Source organism: Nannospalax galili, unplaced genomic scaffold (genome assembly GCF_000622305.1).
Source record: "Nannospalax galili isolate Female #2095 unplaced genomic scaffold, S.galili_v1.0 scaffold433, whole genome shotgun sequence".
NCBI classification, from domain to species: Eukaryota; Metazoa; Chordata; class Mammalia; order Rodentia; family Spalacidae; genus Nannospalax; species Nannospalax galili.
In genome coordinates this window covers 3,995,677-4,019,686 of record NW_008338715.1, presented here as the reverse complement: position 1 = coordinate 4,019,686, position 24,010 = coordinate 3,995,677, and the positions used below count along the sequence as shown (strand labels likewise).

At 36.0% G+C, this 24,010-nt stretch overlaps 1 protein-coding gene across 18 annotated transcripts in view; it reads left to right on the top strand.

Moving 5' to 3' along the window:
* The window catches only part of Adgrl3 (adhesion G protein-coupled receptor L3), an 877,792-nt gene that overhangs the window by 733,411 nt on the left and 120,371 nt on the right, over positions 1–24,010 (top strand). For all 18 annotated transcript variants that reach the window (XM_008833280.3, XM_008833274.3, XM_029563589.1 and 15 more), the window contains 2 exons: positions 14,863–15,072; positions 17,962–18,182. In XM_008833280.3, the coding sequence (XP_008831502.1) occupies positions 14,863–15,072; positions 17,962–18,182 (431 nt within the window). The remainder of the gene's footprint in view (positions 1–14,862; positions 15,073–17,961; positions 18,183–24,010) is intronic.

Sequence of the window (24,010 nt, the reverse complement as noted above, 5' to 3'; positions counted from 1 at the left end):
AATTTCATGCATGCCCATAAGGTGTTTTGATCAAATCCATGCCCACTCCCTCCCCTCCAACACGTCCCATTGTATTAAACTTATAAATCATATTGAATTCATCTACAACTCTTGAGAAAGGTTGAATTTTCTCTCTCTGTTCATCCCTGCAAATCCATCCTCTTTTGTTTAATTTTTATTTTTTACATTCTCTCTCTCTCTCTCTCTCTCTCTCTCTCTTTCTCTCTTTTCTTTTCATTTTAAATGGGGCTTTTTGCTACTCTAACATTTCCCCCTCTGAAGAGGCAACCCTAAAATCCTTTTAGGGATTAGTCAAGAGCTCCCAAATACTTTTGATAATTTTGGCCTTTGGAACATAGTATGTTGCTAAGAGGCCCAGGGACATTTTGACTTATAGACAAGGGACTGGCTACTTTTCTTTGTAGTCTTTTTACCCTAACTACCTAGCCAGTTCCTACCTCCTATTCTTATCACACCATCCTCTGAAGAGGTAACCCAAATTGCCAATAGGGAGTCGGGATGCAGATCGCTGTGACTTCTTTCATGCTGAACAGGGGTGCAGGGTGAATCAGTTTAGGTACCCCTTCAGTGGGCCTATCTACATGACTCAGAAATTGCATAACTCTTATCTGTAGGTAGAAAAGAAGGTCCTTGACTGATGAATAGGAGAGATGAAGGAGAAGTAAAGGCAAGAGTAGTCAGCATTACAAGTTCTAGACAGGGCATCAAAAAAAAGTCAGAACAGGGCAAATTTCAAATGTTCATATCAGAGTCCACTGGGATTTCTTGACCAGTGCTTTCAAAAACATGCCTCTCTTGCGTTCCTCCTCATTTTTCTGTTGTCTGCCAAGGCTGGATTCGAGAGTGATGGACTCAGGGTTTGTTTTCAGGCACTTTGATAGCTGTTGGAGTAACTAGAATCAGTGTCAGCTCCCTTTCAAAGGGGGAGCTGTTTTCTCATAGGGGGAGAAAACAAATTTATCCATCATTTTAGGACAATAGCTGGTTGTCTCCCTTAGCTACAGGTGGGCACTATAGTATTGGAGACCAAGATTTGAAATCTTACATCTGAGCAGCACTTCCTGCTTAGCCACAAAATCATCAACAAGAAATAATTGTCTAAATAACATTAAAATTTTATGTGTATGCGTGTATTGCCTGCATGTATGCAAGTGGACCCATCTTGTGCAATGCCCTCAGAGGACAGAAGAGACTGTCAGATCCCCTGGAACTGGAGTTACTGATGGTTGTTAGCTGCCATGTATATGCTGGGATTTGAACCTGGGTCTTCTGCAAGAACAGCCTGTGCTCTTAACCACTGAGCCATCTCTCCAACCCCTATTATTTATTCTTAAGTTTACATTTTATTTTATTATTTTGTGTCTATGTATGTGATTGTGCACATGTTATACTGCACGTGGAAATCAAAGGACAACCTGTCAGAGTCAGTTCTTTCCTTCCATCATGTAGGTTCCAGGGACTGAACTCAGGTTGTTAGGATTGGTAGCAAATAACTTCACATCTGAGTCATCTCACATGCCTGGATATTTTTACTTTCATGCAATGGTTTCTGTGTGTCAAGTATTATAAGATAAGAGTTTTTCTAACTTCAAACATGAAGCAATTTTAAAGTGCAAGCCTCTGCTTGGACATAAGACTTGTTGTTTTCTTAAAAGAATATTTTCATTTTTAGAAATCTACATAGAAAATTTGCTTTATTAGCTTAGTAGGTTTGTTGCCTTAGTGCGTGATGCTCAAAATTACACACTTGTGCTCCTCGTTGTTTTTGCTCATTTAATATTCTATCTGTAGTATGATGAGATTAAGGTTGAGGTAGAGATTAAAGTTATAATTCACACACAATACTTTAGTGTATTTATTTAAGGAAAAAGCTATATAATTTGCACATTTAATCTTTACCAAGTATGGAATGTTTCATGAAAGGTATGGTTTCAAAAATGAAAAATTTCAGCTAGAGAGATGGCTCAACAGTTAAGAGCCCATACTGCTCTTTCAGAGAACCTGAATTTGGATCCCAACACCCATGTTGAGTAGTGAATCAATGCATTCTGGCCACCATGCACTCAAGCGTGGATGGACACACACACACACACACACACAATTCAAAACAAATGCAATACTTCACATTATCATCTTCAACATTAAGTATATCTAAAAAATTAGCCATCTTTCTCATTGGGATTTTCTTGGTATTGTGTTTCCTTCATAGGTTTATTAAAATTGAAATTATTTCTTTTCTAGTATACTAGTAGATCTCTCTGTTCTTACCTGTTCATCAGAATAACCAGGATAAGGGTGTCAGAGGAACAAGGCGCTATATTTTTCTACTAGCACACAGGGGAGAGAAATATCTCACAGATTATGTGAAAGACTATTTCATGCTGGCAAAGGAGAAAAGATGCATAGTTTATATGGCATCTTTGGCATGTGCAAGGGCCCAGGCTTCTTGTTGTGATCCCATATAGAGTCAAGTCTTGAGTGTTCCTTAGCTATCTTCATGTGACTCAGGACTTATTTTGTGCTTAGTCTCACCCCAGATACTAATTTTTACCATGCTAATAAGACAAAAGTTAGTGTTATTATATATTAGAATATATAAGAATAATATATTAGAATGTATATCAGAATATATTATATAATATATATTAGAACATATATATGAAGGACTATAGAGTCTGGTTTGTGTCCCCAAACGTCCTTCAGTGAGACTAAATCTGCCCTTCCCATCATCGGTTGCCAGTCAAACTACTGTTTTTAAACAATAAAATTTTTCACAATAAAATTGTGAATAAAACATGTTTTTACAGCTGGAAATGGCTTCCCATCTTGTCAGAATGTTAGGTCCATGAATGCCATAAATTCCCCCATTATCAGCACGATGGCATTTATGTGCAATTAGAGATCCAGTCTAAGAATAAATAACCTTTTTTATTGATTTGGTTTCTCCTTTATTATTTTAGTAGTGTCCAACTGAAGAGATTTTTGGAAAGCTTTTCTTAAAACTTCCTGGTTCTGCTCACTCAGTTTACCCATTCTTAAGAAAGTCTAACCAACCAACCTTAAAATAAACAAAATGCCTTTCCACCCTAGTATTCTAAAAGTATTCTCAGTTGTTCCTACTATTTTTAGTGGGAGAGTTGAAGTGTTTTCTAAACTGCACTCTATTTGTTCCAGTTCACAAAAGTTTACTTTATTTAGCATGGAGATAGTTCACTGATGGTTTTTCATTTCTTCTGATGTGTTTCATTCTACTCTGGTAAACACAGTGATAAAATTAGAAAACTACTGGGCTCTAGAGAAATTACAGCCTTTCTAGAATACTTACTTACATTGCTTTCTAAGATATAGCGTTAGGACAACTTTGATTTAAAAAAATGTTTTAAAAGCTTTTGAAGAAAATATGGCTGAATTAAATGCTTTCTTAGCCTGTTCCTCACAGCTAAAGGGCTTATTGGTTTATTCTGCATAGCATTACAGTGTAAATGTTACTATTTAAAAACGTACTGTGGACTATTTGCTGGATTGGAAGATTCATGGAGCTTTCAAGGTTATTAATTTTTTAATGTTACTATTGTCTCAGCTATTGTCTTTAAACCAGGGGGATAATTGTCCTCCAGGTAATTATGTGAAAGATCCTAATCTGCATAAAATATATTTATTCATGGAAATGGAGAAAAGAAAGCTCAATGATCATTTCTTTTCTTTTGCCTTAAATTGGTATGGCTAAGAAAACAAGATTAATAATATGGGATGTATGTGTGTTCATGTATATGTTTATGCTTACATTGTTTTGTTCGATACCTGAGACATAGTAGGCATGCAACAAATATTCGTATAGTAAACATACCAATATTTGGTGGATATGCTTTTGACTTTTGCAGGCTCTAGAACATGGTGTCTGTGGTCTTGGTTTGAAAATTATTTCTTTTATGCTTAGTTCAATTTTCTTCTACTTTAAATATTTTCTTCCCCACTGTGATGAATTTATTTTTCTTAAGTCAAAGGAAATGACTCTGAGCAACATAAGATGATAACAATAAATTTATCTCTTAAAGTTCATCTTAAATTTCCTTAAATTTTATATTCTGTATCCATGCTTTATCAACCAGTCCAAGCATCCCTCACCTGCATTGCTAGGGATTGAATCTTAGGCCTTGCAAGTACTAGGCAAGCACTGTACCAATGAGGTTTATTTTGACACAGCTTCTTAAGTTTCCCAGACTGGCGTTGAGCTCACTCAATAGCCCAGGCAGGTCTTAAACTCATGATCCTCTTGCCTCAGCCTCCTGAGTAATTAGGAATACAAGCTTATACCAACAGGCCTGACTTAAATAGTTCTTTCAAACACGGTATGTGTGTGGGTTAGAATATAAGTGTCAAGTGTCAAGTGGTCAAGATTTTGCCTGCATGCATGTGGCCGTGGGTTCAAACTTAGTGCCGTATTTTTCCAAAAAGTTTGCGTGTGTGTGTGTGTGTGTGTGTGTGTGTGTGTGTTTGTGTGTGTGTATATGTAAGTAAACATACTTCAAACAAACATATAAGCAAGTATTTGTGGCTCCCCCCATACTGTTAGCAAATTTGTTAAGAGCTCTGAGTATGGGCAAACATTTAAGAGTACACAATATTTATAAAATCAATTGGAAAGAGCAGCAGCAAACCAAAACTATGATTGTTTATGTCACAAATTATATACTTATGTGTATGACTGCTTACCAGTAGTATTAGTAGTTAATAGTAAAATAATGCTATTGTTATAATGTTTCTTTCTGTTTTAAATGTCAGTTTCTTTTAACTGATTGGAGTCATTATTTAATATTTGTATTTTTAAGCAACAAACATTATTGGGTATTTTTTAAGTTTTAAAGATTTTTTTAAAGTTAAGTAAATAGTATGTGTTTTCTGTTTTTAATCAAAATGGTGATATATGTCAGTTTGTCATTTTCACTTTTACAAAGGTAAAACTGAATGAGTCAAAAATAAAATTAACTTCGGTCGCGGTTGCCCTCTTAGCCACATCACACTGATTCCGTATGTTCCTCCAATGTGATAACATGAACCTAAAAATAGTTTCCACCAAAATGTTTGAAAAGCATAGAATGATACTTTTACTTCCTAGCTTTACACACTAGCTTTGCAGACTTGCAGGCATTAGTTCCCCCCTCTTTAGAAATGCCCATCTCCCTTGTTTTCTCAAGGTTGCTCTGGGAGACCAGGTGCCATCCATCACATCCTTCTGTCTAGACTCATCACATGGTTTGACGGTGTACGCAAACATCCATGGTTTGGCATGCTGCCAAGTGCACTGCGTGTTAACCTATGTTAAAACACTCTCAGGTATAATAGTTTTAAAGCACATAATTTTATGAAATTACCACGTTGCTTTTGGAATAATAAAGTAAGAAATTCGGATTTAACTTGACTGCCCTTTTCTGCTAACATTTTTAGGAAAAATCTAAAGTTGTAAAAGATGAGTCAGTTTTGAAAACTGTGTCTGTTTCCTTTCTTACCATCACAGAACTTCAAATCTCTCAGGAGTCAGTTCAGTGTTTTCTAGGTTCCATGTAACTTTAGAAATCATGAAGCAATTTGAGAGAACCATCATATAAATTTCTGTTTTACCATATTTTTTCTCTAGTCTCAGCTGTCATGTATTTCGAAATTGGAGAGATAATTCCTCTCTTCCCCCATTTCATGATTATAATTTTAGAGAAAGCTGGTATTTTCTTCTTAAAGCTAACCATTCTGATAGCCATTTTGTAGACATGTGTGTCGGGAAGCTATCTCCGGCAATGCCTAGAATGTCAAAAACCTCATTAAGTGCTCCTGCACATTTTGAGGAAATTGAAAAGTGACCCAAAGTTTGCTTATGGCACCTCTATATCACAGGTAGGCAAATCACGTGGCCTTTTGTCAAATTGTGCAGAACATTCTGAAGAAATTAGCTCCATACACCCTACCCTGTACCTCTGGTCCCTCTAACCTTCAGGATATTGCAGGTTGCAAACTCAGAATCAGGATAAGACACTATGCAGATGCCTAGAACAATCACCTGATGTACACAATAAAGAACGTATATTCTCTAGTGGCAAAGCCAGCTAATTTAAGAACCACAGTTTTCAACAATGAATTAGTGGCTTCTGTGGGGAGAAAAAAAATTGATTGATTTACAAAATCTAGCATGTCAGAGTCAAGACCTGTGAGATTTAGTCTCTGTAAGGGCCTTAGTATATGTAACCTTCTCTCCATACCTAGTCCCACGTTTATTTTGATGTTATGCAGTGTGCTCAGGTTTGGGTTTTTTTTTTTTTTTTTCTTACAGCTTCTTGTGTCCTTCCATGGAGCTTTAAAGTGACACTGTTTGCTTTGCCTTCTTTTATAGTGAGCTCAGCTAATAGGGTCACTCATTTTCATAACTGAACCATTAGGGAACACAGCCACAATATTCACTAAAGGAAACTAATTTAACCCAATCTTGATACTAAACATAGAAGCCAGTTCACAAGTAAAGTCAAACAGGAGGACAGGCTTACAACTTACCTAATTTTCCTACTTAATCACCTCCCCAAAGATGAGCCAATTTTGGGAACCATGGGTCAGGATTGTATACCAACAGTTGGGGAGAAAGAAACCAACTCAAGCCTTGAAAGAAGATGAGTAATCAACATTGCATCCATTCAGCTCTGAAAATAGTATTGAACCTCTATCTCTGTCAAAGCGATTTTATGTTTTTAAAAATTGTTTCTGAAATCTGGAGCTATTCATATCTCTGTGAGGACTTTAGCAGGATGCAGAATTGAGTGCTAGAACTAGGACAGTGCTAAACAAAATGAGCAGTTGGTCACCCTGCCTCAGATCCTCTCTCCTGCATGCTAGTATGGTGTGGGAGAGACACTCCCTGTGCTTCAGTTTCTATGTATGCAAATTAGAAATAGTAACAGCAACTCAGTGTTTAGGGAACTAAAATGAGTATATAGGGGCTGGGGATGTAGCTCAGTTGTTGTGCTTGCCTGGCATTCATGAAGTACTAGGTAAGATCACCATCATCCCATACACAAGGAATGGTAGTGCACATCTATAATCCACCACTGAAGAGGTGTTGGTAAGAGGATCAGAAGTTCAAGGTCATCCTTCTCTGCATAGAGAATTCCAGCCCAATCTGGGCTACATGAGACTTTGTCTCAAATACCGAGAAAAAAGGGAGTACTTCCTCTCTGGTGTGAGGTTGTACAAGTCTTGTGCATGCTGTCATAGTACTGCGTGTTCATATATATGCAGCTACCTTGTGGTGTCCAGACAAGAGTTTCTTTGTATTCATCCATTGCCTCTGGCTTTTACAATCATTCTGCCCCCTCTTCCAAAATGATCCCTTAGCCTTGGGAGGAGAAGGTGTGATATAGGTGTCCTGTTTAAGGCTGAGTTCTCTGAAGTGATTTATTCTTTGCAGACTGACCATCGGTTGGTCTCTGTGTTAATCACCATCTGCTATAAGAAGTATCAACTCTGGTGAGAGTTGAGATGTACTAGTCTATCAGTGTAACATAAGTCATTGTGAGTCAGTTTAAAATTGTGTCTGTTTAGCAGAATGATAGTAGTGGGATGAGGGAGGAGCATAGGAAGCTACAGCCCAAGCTGAATATTGGCAAGCGATAGATAGATTGATGCTGCAACAGGGAGAGTCAGTTTTCCTTACTGGTGTGTCCCTAGGTTGGCCAGATTCCAGTGAATGAATCCACCCCCAGGAGTACATGGCAGGCATGGCATAGAATTGATAGGTCTCTAAAAAAACAAAACTGAAAATAAATAAATAAAAATAAAAAAATGAAAGGACATATAATATGAAGGACATAAAATCCAGGGTGGGTAGTGGGGAGGGAGTGCAGAGGAGGAGGGGGAGGTCTAAATGTAATCAAAATACATTGTCTGAAATTCTGGAATCAATAAAAAGACTACTTAATGAGTGAAATAAGCTCCTCTAATCAGACAGAATATCACATTTTGAAATTTAGGAGTTTATTATTATCATTATGAATCATTTTATTTACCTTAGAAATGCCACGATGAAATTCTTCATCTGCCTATCTCATTTTAGTCTTTCAACAATATCCTGTATATTCCTTTTTTTTTTTTATCTACTGCTTTTCCAGTAAGGACACATGAAATGGATATAAATATGTGCTTTTATTTTTTCCCTTATTATGGTAGTTGTGGATCTGGTGAACTTTTAAAAGAATCACAGCAAGAAAAATCTCACATACATTAAAGTGTGATGTTACATTTCTTAAAACTAAAGAGATTTTGCTGAGGAAGTTTTACTAAATCCAAAAGGTAGTGGGATATGAGTGTTTTTATAGACCCTTACTTGCTAGTGTTTCTCTCTTAGTGATAGACACTTGGAAACTCTGATATTTTTTAAATTAAAAAAAAACTTTATTGAGAATTTCATACATGATTATAAGGTGTTGTGATCAAATCCATGCCCACTCCCTTCCCTCCAACTCCTCCCATATCTCCCCATCACCTTTTAAAACTCAGATTGAGTTTTAAAAATTTGATACAGGGGGGAGGGGGAGGGAAAATAAAATTTGATACAAATCTGAGTATTTTTGGTAGATTTATTTGGAGAATTTGCTATAATAAAGTAAGAAAGAATCATCTTGTCTTTCTTACTGGGTCATTCAACTGTGATTATCATCTTGTTCTGCAAAAGAAATCTTCATTTCTTCAGACCATTGAGCCTTTCACTCTCGCAAGAGTTTATGGGGTGACCTTGGTGTTGGTTCCCGAGATTTACAGAAATTTGTATTTCAGTTTAAAAAACCTCATACTACATTTATCAGAAAACAGGCTTTTAGTGACATCCACAGTGCTAACCAATGTTTCATCTCATATAACACAAACTCTATAAAGCAAATGCGCACGTTTACATAAAAATCCTCATATTAGCAATATTACAAATCATTGAGAGTAAAATAGGTTTAGAAGGCAGTTAAATAGTAATATTGAGAATTAGTATATAGAATATAAAGCAAATTATTAATAATTACTGTCCTATAGTACATACTAAATATAGAATGATCTGGAAAATGCAGTTAGTAATATTGAGAATTAGTATATAGAATATAAAGCAAATTATTAATAATTACTGTCCTATAGTACATACTAAATATAGAATGATCTGGAAAATGCAGTTCTCAAAATGATTATTTTTTTAAATGAAAAATTAGAGAGGATTGAAGTTAACTCCTACAGTGTGTTGCTCATTTAGGGGGAACACATACACATCCAATGAAAAGTATTTTAAAATCTGTGTATCTTGTTGTTAACTTGTTTCAATATTCAAGTTGGAAATCTGAAATTATTCACAGTGTTACTGTATTCCAGGTTGAGTTATTTTAAAATCATGACTCAAAAGTCTCCTTTCCTGTTCTGTGAACTTGGCCTTGTTCTTATTAGCTGTTTGTACATGTTGATGTATTTGAGTAGATGGAGAGTCTTCCACAAGGCGTTGTCCAAGCCATCCTTTTCCTCCCATCATTATCCACTTCATGGTGTTTGAGCTTGCCCTGAGCTTTCCACAGTGACACAGAAAAGCAGATTGGGTGGGATCAAACTAAAAGAACCTCAGGTTTTGATTTTAGGTCTTGTAAAATACTTGTCACTTCACATATGAATAGAAGCTTCATAGAAAGGAGAAAAACTTTGTTTCTGTACAACTTTCTTTCTAGAGAGGACAGATCGTTGAAGTTTCTGAAACTACATCTTGCTCTGCTCTGAGACTTTCTCTCATCTCCTCATCCTCTCATAGGATGATGATTTCCTTAAGTTATTTTTTTTTGGTTTTGTTTTTCTGTTTTAAAGAGTTCTGAGAATTTTTTAAAAGATCACCGTCCTTTATTTAAAATATTACTCATACAAAGGAAAATATATTGACAAGTTCATATGTTACCATACAGGTTTCTTATTTTTTCTAGTGTTTCATTGACCCCCTTTGCTAATAATATTTTATGCATCATTTTTTATTAGATATCTAAACTTATTTTAATTTTCATGATTTTGCTGTTTATAATTTTTCAAAACCAAATGTCCTGTATTTAGTAACTTTTTTTCTATATTTTTGAACTTCTGTGCATATCATATAATATACCTTAGTCACATTTAGATCGCCTCCCCTGTCTGCACACCCTTATATGCTGCTGTCAGATTTCATACCTGTCATAATAAATTAAGGCCTATGGAGTCAAGTTTGTGTCACCAGATGTCCTTTGCTATGAGTTCATTCACTGAAGCCTGGTCAATGTATCAAGTGTCTCTCCCTTAAAGAAGACCAAGTCTTCTGAGCATTCTTTACAATAAACTGCACTGACTGATGGTCCTGAAAGCAACTTTCAAATGTAAATCTTTATTTGCTACTTGTATATATTTTTTTCACTTTTGTTTTAACAAGCTATATATGTCAAATTGTGTTCTTTCCTGTTTCCTGACACTACTAGTCACAATAAACTGTAGCCTCAGCTATCACACTTCCATGAAGATGAGCCTTCTGATATTCAAAAGTGTGTGGTAGATCATCCTGAATTTATGGGGTCCACTTTTTAGGATATACAAAGCAATAAGTGTTTAGCTGAAACTATATATCGAGTCAGGTTTGTCTCATCCAAGGCTAGTGATAGGAAGTATAATGCTTAGTAGTGCTCCTTGGCAGTGGAAGCAGGCCTCAGCACCCAGTCAGTCACAACATTGCCAGGGCAAATACTAGTCTGCATTATACTTTTCTGTTAAGCTATAATCCCTGTTAGGGTAGGTGGATTGCATACTTTTCCACTTAGCAGTATATTCAACTAAAGCTGGGCTTGTCAGATATTACCCCATCATAAGTGGGAGAACATCCCTAGTTTGTTCAAGGTAACAATGACTAGGCTGTGTGGAGTTTAAATCCAAAGTTACCACTACATGATTCACTCCACAGTGTCCTTACTCTTTTGAGTCCCTTTTGTTTAAAATCATTTTTTTAAATCACCTCAACATTTCAGAATATCTTCAGATATTTTGAAACAATTCACTTGTCACACTCTAGCTCGAATTTTCTATTGTTTGTTTTCTTTATACAAAGTTTTGCTGTGTAGCTCTAGCAAGCCTGGCATTCATTATGTAGCCCAGACAGATCTGGTAATAGTTATGTAGCTCAGACTGACTTCAAATGCAATGATAATCCTCCTGCTTCTACAACTCCTAGGTGCTGGGATTACAGGTGCAGATCACCATGCCTGGCTTTTCTCTTACTTTTACTCAAAGTTTTGCTTTATGTATTTCTTTATTTTGATACAAGGTCATGCTATGTTCCCCACTCAAAGAGGCCTCATATTACTGAGGTCATGCGGTCTTCTTGCTTAGCCTCCTCAGTAGCTGGAACTGAGGATGCCACTGTTACATCAAAATTTTAAAGCAGACAATGGGAGAAGAAAATATCCTAGGGGCTGTTCAGTGTAAAACATGATAAAACTTACGGTTTGTAATCTAAATCCTTTGGGAAAGAGAGATTGTCAAAGAGAAATTGTAGCAGGGCATAGTGGCACACATCACGCATCTCCAATTCCAGCACTCAGATGTCAGAGGTAGGAAGATAGCCAGTTTGAGTCATACTGGAGTACAAAAAAAAAAAAAATCTTATCTCAAAACACGAAATAAATCAACAACAAAACCCCCCAAAATAAATAAATATTCACTTTCCCAATCAACACATTGATTGTAAATGTAGCATACATTTTTCAGTGAGCTCGGCTAGCGGTGATCAAATAAACGAAGCATTTTCAGTGGTGCTCGCTTTGCAGTGAGGGTCACAGAAAATAAGAAACAGTGTGTATTATATATTTAGAGAAGCACTAAAGAGAATATATTTCTGGAAAAGCACTAGTGGAGAAAGGTGTTTGTGACCTTAAGGTAACTCAGAATACTCTGTGAGAAGGAGACACTTCAATGAAGTAGCAATGGATAGAAACACATGAGCCACACCGATTTCCTCTGGGAGAGGATTCAGGCCACAGGATCATCAACTTCAAGACCCTGGAACTAGAATGTCCCTGCCATGTCCCATAACAGACCTCAGAAGCTGAATAGGAGGAGAGGAAGAACCCAAAATGTATAGTTCTTTTAGTATAGTATGATCCTTTAGAAGGACTTTGGTTTCATTTCTATTTAGACAGGAGCCATTGTAGGCTTTGATCAGAGGAGTTGCGTTCTTTGCCTCTCTTTCTCTAACACACATACATACACACACACAGAGAGAGAGAGAGAGAGAGAGAGAGAGAGAGAGAGAGAGAGATTTTGTTGTGTAACCCAGGCTAGCCTCAAACATACTATCTTAGAAGTATTTAGTGTCTGCTGCCCTTTTCCTCTTTATCATACTAATAATATGTAAATTTTGAGTTGTGTCAGATGAGAGTTCTGCCTCAATGTCATGTACACACAGATGGTGGTTGCTGTTTTCCCAGACAGTCAACACTGAGTGTGAATTAATTACTAGGCTTTATTGTTCTGCGTTTGAGTCTTATGTATTTTGTTGCTGACATTTTGAAATCTGCTATTCTTTTCTCACTAACTCTTCATGGGGCTTTTGAAGGGTCTATTGAGGTTCCAGGTGAATACACTTCTAATAATACAACTACCCTGATGAACAAAGGTGGGGCTTTTTAGTGTCGTCTATTTTTCTTTAGTGGTTCAGGTCTTTTGGATACATTTGAGAAGGTATTGTCCTGCCATTTTTCCATTATGGGAAACTGCTGTGCTGAACGCCTGGCTTGATACTTCAGCACAGCATCTTTCCATTGAGTCAAAGAGGAGAGCAAATAGCTCTCTGTTCAGGGAGCCAGTCAGCACTAACCACTCTCCACTCTCAAATCATAAAACTAATTTAAACTATCAGAGACCCAGCACTCTTTTAGTAATATCCCTCAGAGAACAAAGCAGTTAAAACAGAATTTCACCTAGTTTTCTTTCATGATTTGGGCTACTGAGAAATAGAGCCAAGAGTTATATAGGAATATTTCAAACCTGTTTCACAGTTCTAGAGGAGGTATTCATGAAATAACAACCATGCAGCCACATCTAGCAGGAAGAGAAGGGTTGTGATTCAGATACTTATATAATGACTTCTAAGAATGTCCACATTCAGAGCAATCCTTTATACTATGAAGCTAAAGAATAAAACTAAAAAACATGGATACCAATATATTTGTAATATGGGATAACTTAATGTAGATGCAACTGTGGTTATTTCCATGTTAAAACATGTATATGAGGGACTGGAGCGATAACTCAACAGTGAAGAGTACATACTGCTGCTCTACAGAGGTCCTGAATTCAAAACCCAGGTCAAGCAGCTCACTACTGCCTGTAACTCCAGCTGCAGGGGATCAACACATCTGGCTCCCTCAGTATTGGCACTCATGTGCACAAGCTCCCACATATACATATACATAATTAAAACTAAAATAAATCTCAAATATATATTTGTATATGATTTATACAGCCAAATATGCTATCAATTTGAAGCGTATCTGTGTTTTGGCCCTCAAAATTGTCCATGTACCTATCCAGTCCAGTGTCATGATCTGTATCTTCTCCATTTTCCACAAGTTATATACTATATATAGGTTGTTTGACATTTTTTTTCAAAAAAGAATATGCTGGATTTTTGAGAGTTATCTATGTTTGCAATGGTCAATCTAACACATTTTTCTTACTCTTTAGAATTTCATTAATTAATCTTAATTATTTATCTATTCCTTTACTGATAGAAATTGGTTGTTTAGGGCTTGGCAAGAAACCAAGAAAGAAAAGAGGAATGGGCTGTCTGTCAGAGACCATTTCTTGACTTTATTCCTCCTCCTGGTGCACTGTTTTGATAAGTCACTATGAACTCTAAAGATCTGAAGAAACTGTTTAGGGTGAAAGCAAATCACCAAAGAATGACAGAGTTTTGAGTCTTAGAGTAAGAACAGAAACAAAATAATGGACTGTCTTGGGAATATGGCTAATGTGACGCTTGCAGGACTATTTTAACAGACCTCCAAAGGGCAGTGCTATGACATAAAAGGTTCATCAAGCTCTTGCCTCTTAGCTCTACCATATGTTTTGCATTACTATTGTGTGAAGTTACTTCTTTTCCATCTATGTAAAACAGACTCTATTAATTGAAACCCCTTCAAGGATCAAACGTCCTAATCTTCCAAAGCTATCCAATATGAATATAAATGCAATGAATATCCTCATTCTTTCAGATCTTCCTGTGAAATGTGTGGTGTACACGTAGCTACTCATCAGAATTAACTGAGGATTTTTATAAAAGTGCATGCTTTATGTACTATATGGAAATTATGATAAATGATTTGTAGGACACAATTTTTTTTCATATACAAAAATATCTGTGGATGATTCAAAAACAAGAGACACTAAATCCCTTAAGTGTATCACTTAAAGTTCTGAATAGAATACTTCCCAACAGGAATTGATGGAAAAATAATCCAAAAAAGCAATGTAGGTTTCAAACTAGTTTTTCCTCTTTGACATGTTTGGCCAGAGTTATGTTGACATCTTTGTTATTTATATCATGAAAATGTAGGGGCTAAAATGTGGCCACTGAATGTTATTGAAACCCTCAAATGTTGAAACTTTTTATACCTTGACAAAAGAGATGAAAAATTTAAATTTTGGAATAGAAACCTCAAATGATTAAGTCCTAGCATTAATTGTGGGCATGGAGGCTATTTATTATATTCCTAAAACCATACTTCTTGAAGCCAGCTTCATAAAGGCAACTTATGGCTCTTTCTGTTGTGTTTGCAGCACAGTGATGCGGTCCATGACCTCCTTCTGGATGTGATCACATGGGTTGGAATTTTGCTGTCCCTTGTTTGTCTCCTGATTTGCATCTTCACGTTTTGCTTTTTCCGTGGGCTCCAGAGTGACCGCAATACCATCCACAAGAACCTCTGCATCAGCCTGTTTGTGGCAGAGCTGCTCTTTCTTATTGGAATCAACCGAACGGACCAACCGGTAAGCTACCCAACACTAGTATTGGCAAAGACTTGCTCCCATTCTGGCTTTCCAATACTACCAGTATGGGGGGGGGGCAGTTGAAAGTGTCCTTTCTTTTTGCCCAGTTCATAGCTAGTGACTTCTCAGATCTTGCTCTGTTTTTCAGTTTTTCATGTCCCATTGCCTTAAAAAAAAGCAGTGAATATTATAGGTAAGGTATTCATTTCGTTTTATTTCTAAATTAGAAGTTTTCAGTTTTTCAGATAGTGTGGTGATTGACCACATAACTCTCCCTTCACATATGCACAGCCCCTTTGTTTTTCACACACCACCTGCCTCAGTGATGCATTTGACAGTTGAAGCATTATTGGCACATCATTATTACTGAAAGTCCATAGTTTGTAATTTTCATACGAATTCATTCTAAGAGTATACACACACATATACATATATACTCTCTTATAATGCCTATGCAATATTCTTCATGGCCCTGAACATTCTATCTCCCCTGTTCATCCCTCCTTCTCTTTTGACTCATGAAAATCACTTTTTTTTTCTCTTTTTGTGTTCTTCAGCAGTTTTGCAACAGTTTTGCAAATATCACATAATTACAATGCTATGTAGCTTTATTTGATTATTTACTTAGTAATATACATGAACACTTTTTAGATATCATTTTGTGACTTGAGAGCTCTTTTCTTTTTAGTACTGAATAATAGTTCTTTGGTGACATACCACAGTTTTTAAGCCATTTATCCACTGAAGGGCATATTGGTTGCCTCCAGATTTTTTTTTTCAAATTTGAATGAAGCTGCTATAGGCAGACATTTGTTCAGAACTTCAGCAAGTTTGTTTTTATGGCTAGAGCAGCAAAGAAAAAAGGATAGCTTTGAATTTTTAGTTTTCAGAAGACTTACAGGTATAATAAATAATTTATATATGTAATGCTGCTCCCCCACAATATACTTACATGAATGATGTTTTATATAAAAGATGCAGTTGCATTCAAGTTTGTGATTATGCATTCATGATTAATGACTGTAAAGGATATAATTATAGTTGAATATATTTTTAATTGGTTATCATATACTTTCTCATAAATGCATATATATGAATAAGCAATCAAAGTACACAATTTCTCCCTAAAGTAAAACCCTATGATAACAGAAATTATTAGTTGAAGTTCTAACTTTCAGAAAGCACAAATGAACAATTTTGTTATTTTCCTGGAAGATATTCTGTTCTTCAGTTAACCTATAATTCGAATACTATTATTTCCTTTCATTTGGAAATCTTATTTTAGTTTTAGATTCCTTGTATTTTACGTGGTATGATAAACTTCACCATACTGTGTAGACTGCACAAAACCAGCCTCTGATGAGTAGCATAAAAGGTGGTGATTGATATAAAACACATGGGGAGGGTGACGCTTAGTGAAGCTTGTCTCTTTCTCTTCTCAGAGGTGGCCTCTGCTGCATTCCACATCATGTTTTGGGACCCAATTCCTCTCTTATCTCCTAGACATTTGACTTGTTCATTCCTCCTTTTAATATCATCCCTCTAAGGCTCAAGAACTCTGGCTTTCTTAGATATCAGGCTTATCAATAAATCCAACATCATCTTACACTCTGTGTTTGGTAACCTCTGTTGAGTAGAAGAAATAGATTTGCATCAGGACTTCTTATCAAAAGAACAAACACAAAGGCATGAGAGTTGTTAGTGGGGGCTTGATTGGTGAGCAGCTGGAATTTATGTACTGTAGGTACTATAGTACTATTTATATATGTGATACTACTCATGTCTGTGAATAACTGTATTTTATTTAAGCCAAGCTTATCTAGACTGTTTAATGTACTGATTAAAAAAATCAGAGAAAGAAAACATTTTAGGAAAATTTCATTTAAAAATTTGATTTGTTTAACTTATATTTTCTCTGTATGTGAGTACCTGCATGTATGTATGGGCACCATGTTCTTGATGCCTGTGGAGTCCAGAAGAGGGCATCAGATCCCTTGAAATTAGAATGACAAATGACTGTGATTCCCCATGTGGTACTGGGACCAAATTCTGGTCTTCTACAGGAGCAACCAATACTTCTAACTTCTGTGCCATCTCCTGAGCCATGGACTACTGCATTTTAATGGGATCTATGTTTGCCCTAATACAGCATTAACTTTCCAACATTTCTAAGTCCTGTCTGAAAAAAATGCAGGGGAGAAACAATTAGAAATGACTAACAGTTAACTATTATTAATTAATGACACTGTTTAACATTATTCAATTTAAAAACGTTTGTTTTCCTTGTTCTTAATGTTTCTCCTTCATTTATAATTAAAGAAATTGAGGGAGGTGTAGCTCATTGTTACTTAGTCTGTCTAGCCCCTTCAGTTTGATTGCAAAATAGAGAAAGCCCTGATTATAGTAGTTATAGTAACCTATGTCCAGGAGAAAATTTTTATGATATCTACTTTTTAAATGCCCCCCCCACCCCCTCACCGCATGTAAGACAGAGACAGAGTCTCATGGTAGCTTAGTCTACTTTCATTATACTCACCCCAGCTTCCCAAGTACTGGAGGCGTGCTCTATCACACTCAGATTTAAAGATTTAAACATCTTTGAACTATCCCTGGGCTCTTAGATTTTTTTCCCCCCGCTAAATGTTATAATTTTCCTTATTTGAATGTAGTGCTGTCGGCCATCACTGGTATTACCATTAAAGACAGTTTTCAAGGGTAGGTTCTATTTATTTATTGTAGCGGTTATAGTTTAAGAATCTTGTCCTGATTATTCTTTTGCAGATCTGCTTCGTAATCGCTGGGTTGATCAGCTCTTAATTCCAGTTTTATGGTGGTTGATAGGCATTCCGTGTCCTTTTTCTACGACTGAATCCCGTTTCCTCTTCCTAGATCGCCTGTGCGGTGTTTGCTGCGCTCTTACACTTTTTCTTTTTGGCGGCCTTCACTTGGATGTTCCTAGAGGGAGTGCAGCTCTACATCATGCTGGTGGAGGTTTTTGAGAGCGAGCATTCACGTAGGAAGTACTTTTATCTGGTCGGCTACGGGATGCCTGCACTCATCGTGGCCGTGTCAGCGGCAGTGGACTACAGGAGTTATGGAACAGACAAAGTGTGAGTTGAATGTTTGCTTTCTTGCTTTTTTCACTCTTTCTTTAGAAATCTCCTTGAAATAAAAGCTTTGGAGTCCCTTGGTCTAGCTCTGACCTCACAGCATTCACTAAAGGAACTGAAGAAGCAACTCAGAGTATAATTCAATGCATGGCTGGCTGTGCGTTTGTTATTAGGGGAAAAGGAAATGCTTAAGACTGTAAAGCTGCCTAATATCTCTAGCTCTAACCCTGAGTGATAATGAGGATGATAATTTCATTAGTTTTCACAGCTTTGAGCAGCTCATGACCCTGGCTTCTATTACTGTAAGGTCAGTGCTAGTCACTGGGTTGGCTTTTATAGCCACAGGAAAACTGCAGAGCTGGACCAGCTTGTGCCCCTCCCCTGTTTATGCTTATATGTGTTTGGGGATATAGTAATAAATTTTATTTTCAATATAACTTTAAATTGTTGAGACATGTGTATAGATGTGTAGCCTATCAGAAGTTCAATTGAAAGGGCTTTCATGACAACTGAGATCCTGAAAATTGAGTGAAAGTTTCAATAGAAAGAGAAAGAAGACCAAGAAGAGATCTCATGAATACATGCACATATGACATTCACTAAGGGTGAAGAATAAAAGCAGAGGAAAGAGGGAGTAAGCAGAGCCTTAGGACTCCTTGGGACTGAGGGTCAAGGAAAGTAAGAGAAAGTTTCATGCTAGCCTTTCAGAAGCAGCAGTGATTTATGTCAAAGATAATTCAAATAGGATGAGCACCACAGAAACTCGCTTGACCTTTGCAGCAGTTATTTCAAGAAAGTGTTGGAAGCAGAAGCCAAATTGCAAGGTGTGAAAGAAATAAGATAGCGGCCAGAAAACACAGGCTCTGTGCATTTTCTATACCCTGAAGGAATTTGGTTGAAAATATTATTTTATGTGAATAAAGTCATGAAGGAATTTTGAGAAGGAGATGTCAAGTAAACTGAGGGGATGTAGTTCTGTGGTAGAGGACTTACCTGGCACTCACACACTGTGGGTTTGAACAACATGGAAAAAAAAAGGAGTTTATAAAAGATGAAGTCTTCAACGTGCCTAGTCTGAGAAGACTAAACTGACAGGAAATTAATAGAGAAAAAAATATTAAGGTCTCATTTGTATTCGGTGCATATAGTCTGAATAAAGGGAAAGGTCCCAGGAGGATAAAATGACACAGAAGATTAGAAAAACCTTGATGTAATGTTAAAAGGAACTTTGGATTCACCAAGTCTGTGATATAAATTTCATAGATGAGAAAAATCAACCTTATTCATCCACTGCCTGGCCTATGAGTGTAGAGATAGGTATAAGCAGATATTTGATAAACCAAGTCAGGTTTATTTCAAATGAAGTAAAATTTATTATTATCTTTTAAATTGGAGAATGACCTTTCTCTTTAGATGTGAGTGAAGGAAGGAATGAATAAAGTAATTCCTAAGCAGGGGAACAGTTCCATCAACTATAAGATGCTGGCTTCTGTTGAGTGAAGTGGTGAGGTCACGTTGAGAGTACAGGAGATCTGAAAAGCTTTGAGATGAGCACTATGGAAAGTGTGTTAAAGAGCCAGTTAGACATTAATAAAAAGATTTCCAAGCAACAGTGAAGGCTCAGATGAGGTTAGATAACATCAATTTGTACAGAAGTTAATAAGCCAAATTTCATGACTTTCCACCAGCAGTCAGCAGCCTGAGCATGCTGGCAGGAAAGCAGCTTGCTTCCCAGAAATGAAGATTCGTAAAGAGGGAGTGCACACAGTAAGATGCTGGAATTAATCGCAGCATAGCTGAAATAGCACATATGGTGCACAGGCACCGACAGTGCAATTAAAAGACCATCCCATTTCTGGTTCTTTCTTTCTAGAGTGCGGTGATGGTCCATGTATTTGTCTCAGTGCAACAATTATTTTCAAATCTGGTGTTGTGAATTGCTATCAGATCTGAATTCATTCTGTCAAAACCAATAACAACTCTGGGATAGACTAGAGTTAGCAAAAAGCCTTATTTAAGGTTGCTTCTAAAGTCATCGTAGAGGAGAGGTGTTAGGTTGATCATAGGCTCTTTTTTTCTGTTCAAATTATGCCTTTATTGATATAACTCACATCATAAAATGATTCCTTTAAAGTATATACTTCAGGTGTTTTTATTATGTTCTCAGTGTTATGCACTCATCACCACTGATTTTAGAATTTTTTTCATCAACCTATAAAGAAACCCATTAGCAACCATTCTCTCTGGATCACAGGGTTTTACAGTTTAATTAATGCATTACCCCTCACACTAAGAAACTAAGCTGAGTGATATCGTTCTGTGTGACTCTGTGCCATTTCATCTGGCTCTCTTGACGATCCTGGTTTACTTTTTGTTTGGTTTACTGTTTCTTTCTCCCTAGTTATTTGCAAATTTTCCTATTACTGAATTGAGTCAACCTTTTTTTTTTCTCCTTCAGTTATTTATTTATTTTGAAACAGATGTCACTTTCTGGATAGTAGAAATCTGTCTTAGAGTCAATAATGTGCAGTCTCTTGTGACTTTGTTAAAGCTTTGGCCATCATTGTTTTAATTTCCTGCCCTATAACTGGAAGGTCTCATTTACTGACATTAGTGCTCTGTGGGAATAGAGGCTAATTTATTTCCCAGGCACTGATTTTAAACAAACCTTAATTGCCCAGTTTTGCAATTATGATTTTTTTCTTAACCAGAAAAATAAAACAGAGATTGAGTGAAAAAAGGGATAGATAAATGAGTGAGGGAAAAGAATAGGGAAATTTTTGTTAAAATTCTATCACAAGCAGGCATGAATCATCTTAATATTTCTTTTGTACATTTCAAATAATGTTCAAAAAATGATTACAGAATCCATGGACAGAATATGCTGAACTTCTGTTTGGAAGATTTTATCCAACCCAGTATCTGTGTAGGGATGTTAAGTCAAGTGAGGGAGTAAGTATTCAAAAGAAAACTGTTATTCAGTGATTGGTGTTTATCTCAGAAGCAGAAATGAACTTACCAGGTTGCTATTTGGGCTTAGTCAACATGTCTTCTTAAAGAAAATTATAGGCAATTAATTTTATTTGTTATTTTTTTCATGGTGCTAGAGATAAAATTCAGGGTCTCTGCAGGTAAGGCAAGCACTCTATCACTGAGTTACATTCCCACCATAACCATTGAATTTTAACTCAATTTACAGGATTTCTACATACACAATTCTCCATTTCATTCCTTATTATTACCTTGTTCTCTGTTCTAGTTTCTGTAACCATTGTTGTTTGCTTTTCTTTCCTTTTATGTGGGCTTCTCAGTCCTTGCTCACTGCCTGACCTTTTTTTGCATATAACTCTGGCTCAAGCTTCATTGATTTTTCAAGACAATAAATAAAGTTACACTGATTTTTAAAAACAATGAAAATGTGGATAGTCTAATCTGATACAAACTGGAATTATCCAGAATTCAAAGAAGGTATTGTCAGCTATGTTCTGCAAATTCTTATTAATCACTTGAGTTTTCATGATTTTTAAGTTTTATTCCAGCTTCATCCTAAGAATATATCCAGAATAATAGCACATAATGTAATCGAAATCTAGACATTTCTCTTTTTTTCTCCTCTTACTCTAGTTAGTCATGTTATTATACTGATAATGAGGTGTTATGCCTAAAACCTTTAATAATAATAGTTTAAGTTTTCAAAAGACTGATATCAATGGTTGAAGATGAATTTAGAAATAAAATTGTTTTGTAAGCTAAATAAATTTTTTTTGATACAGCTAGAAATAGCTATCATATTCCATCTGGCTGATGGATTATGATGGGTTTTTCTATGAAATGTTATTAGGCTGTTGCGTTTATTATGTACAGAACACATACTCATGAGCAAAGCATACATAATTTGATCTTGAGATGTTTAGCTTGCCATCAATTTGCAATGCTTATGAAAGAGTCATTCTCTTCTGATGGCCTGTTTAACAAAATCTTTTAATCTAACTGATATATACTAAAAATGCAGTTATATTAACATTTGGATACAGTAGCTCTACATTTTTAAAAATATATTTAAGTAACAAAAAATATTTAAAAAATAACCCTCTGATCACAAACCTAAATTGCATTGTTAACAATAGGCATTTATTTGCATTTATCTCTGTTCTCATACTGTTGTTCATGTGGACATTCAGTGAAGCCATTCAATGGGATACTGTCAGAAGATGATTATAACAGATTGACATTGACTTAGCAAAAATTCAAATAAAACTGCTCTGTAATTTAGTTCTAATTACTATGGTTTTATGACTTGAAACTAATCAGTTAATTTAAACTTTATCACAATATTACAAAAAATTTAAATAGTTTAAAGTTAATCCTGAGTGAATTGGAGTAACACATGAGAAATGGGTATAGGAAGAGAGAGGGAGTACTCTGGAAATGAGTAAAACCAGAGAATTATTGAAGATATGAATTTGGACTTTGAAAGACATGATTTAAGTCAAGAACATTTATAATCAATCAGAAACCCATGAGTACCAGAAGAGGAGCCAGGCTCTTAAAAATAATTGATATCACATTGCATCATCTGTAAATTGCTGTAAATCATTTACTTACTTTTACATTTTTCTCTATAACTCACTAGCCTAAGAGCAATTATAAAATAGTAGTTTTTGTTAGTTAGAAGCCCCCTAATTTCTTTATTTTCACATCATCAAATAACCAGCATAAACATTTGGGTAGAAAAGTGATCATCAATTATTGTAAAAATACTAGCTAGATTGTAGTACCGTTCAAGAAAGAGACTAGTGGAACATCGAGGTGGACAGTATCAGCTACTTATGAGCACAGGTTTATTTTATACATTTGTTCACAATTTCTAAGCACCAAAACCCTCTCAGAAAACCAGTAGTATTCCCTCAGCAATTATTCTGTCAAACTGTAAAGCACTCTTGTGTTCACTGACATGAAACATCTATCTTAGTGAATATATTATCAGCCCATGTGTTTGATTACAGCTTGGACAGAGCAAATAGTAGAGCCAATGCAGAAGTATTTTTCAATGATGTACACAAGTTATCATTCAATATGTATGTGGAAAGTACATGTGTAGGTTTATACGTTGTTTTATTAAAAATCCATGAGCATGCTTTCTGTGTGTGTGCATTGATGCTTGCAGCATTGCCATGTTGTCATCAAGGAACTCTATCAATGAAACTATCATGTAATTTAAGAATACTGGGCTGAGCATCCATTTTTCTGTTAAGTAGGTATCTATACCAAAATTGTACCAGACATTAGTAGGCCTTGCTATTTTCAAACTGCAGTGAAGTATACCAAAAGTAAAATGCTGTATTTGAGTTCCTGCAAACAATTTGTTGAATAATCTCTACAGCTGTCATTTCACATCTGAAGCACTCTGTAGTTTCAGATGTCAATATCCACAAAATAAAGGTGGTATTAACAAAGTTTGAAGATGGAAGAGTTAGGAACCTTACACAGTGCTTATGACAGGATGAAATGGTACTTTAGAATATAAATCAACAGGTTTTCAAATTCTTAAGCATAGTTGCCACATGGCTGGATATAGGGGCAGCTGCCAATATTCTGAGTATTTGAGTAACTGAGGCAGGAGGATCATTTGAAGCCAGGAATCTGAGATCAGCCTTGACAACGTATCAAGCTCCTGTCACAATAACAACCAAAACATAGTTACCCTATAACTCAGCAATTCCACTAGCAGACATTTACTGAAAAGAAAAGAAAAACACAGATCCACATAAATTTTTTTTTTATGGCTGAGTAATATTTTATTTTATTTTATTTTTATTTTTTTTTTT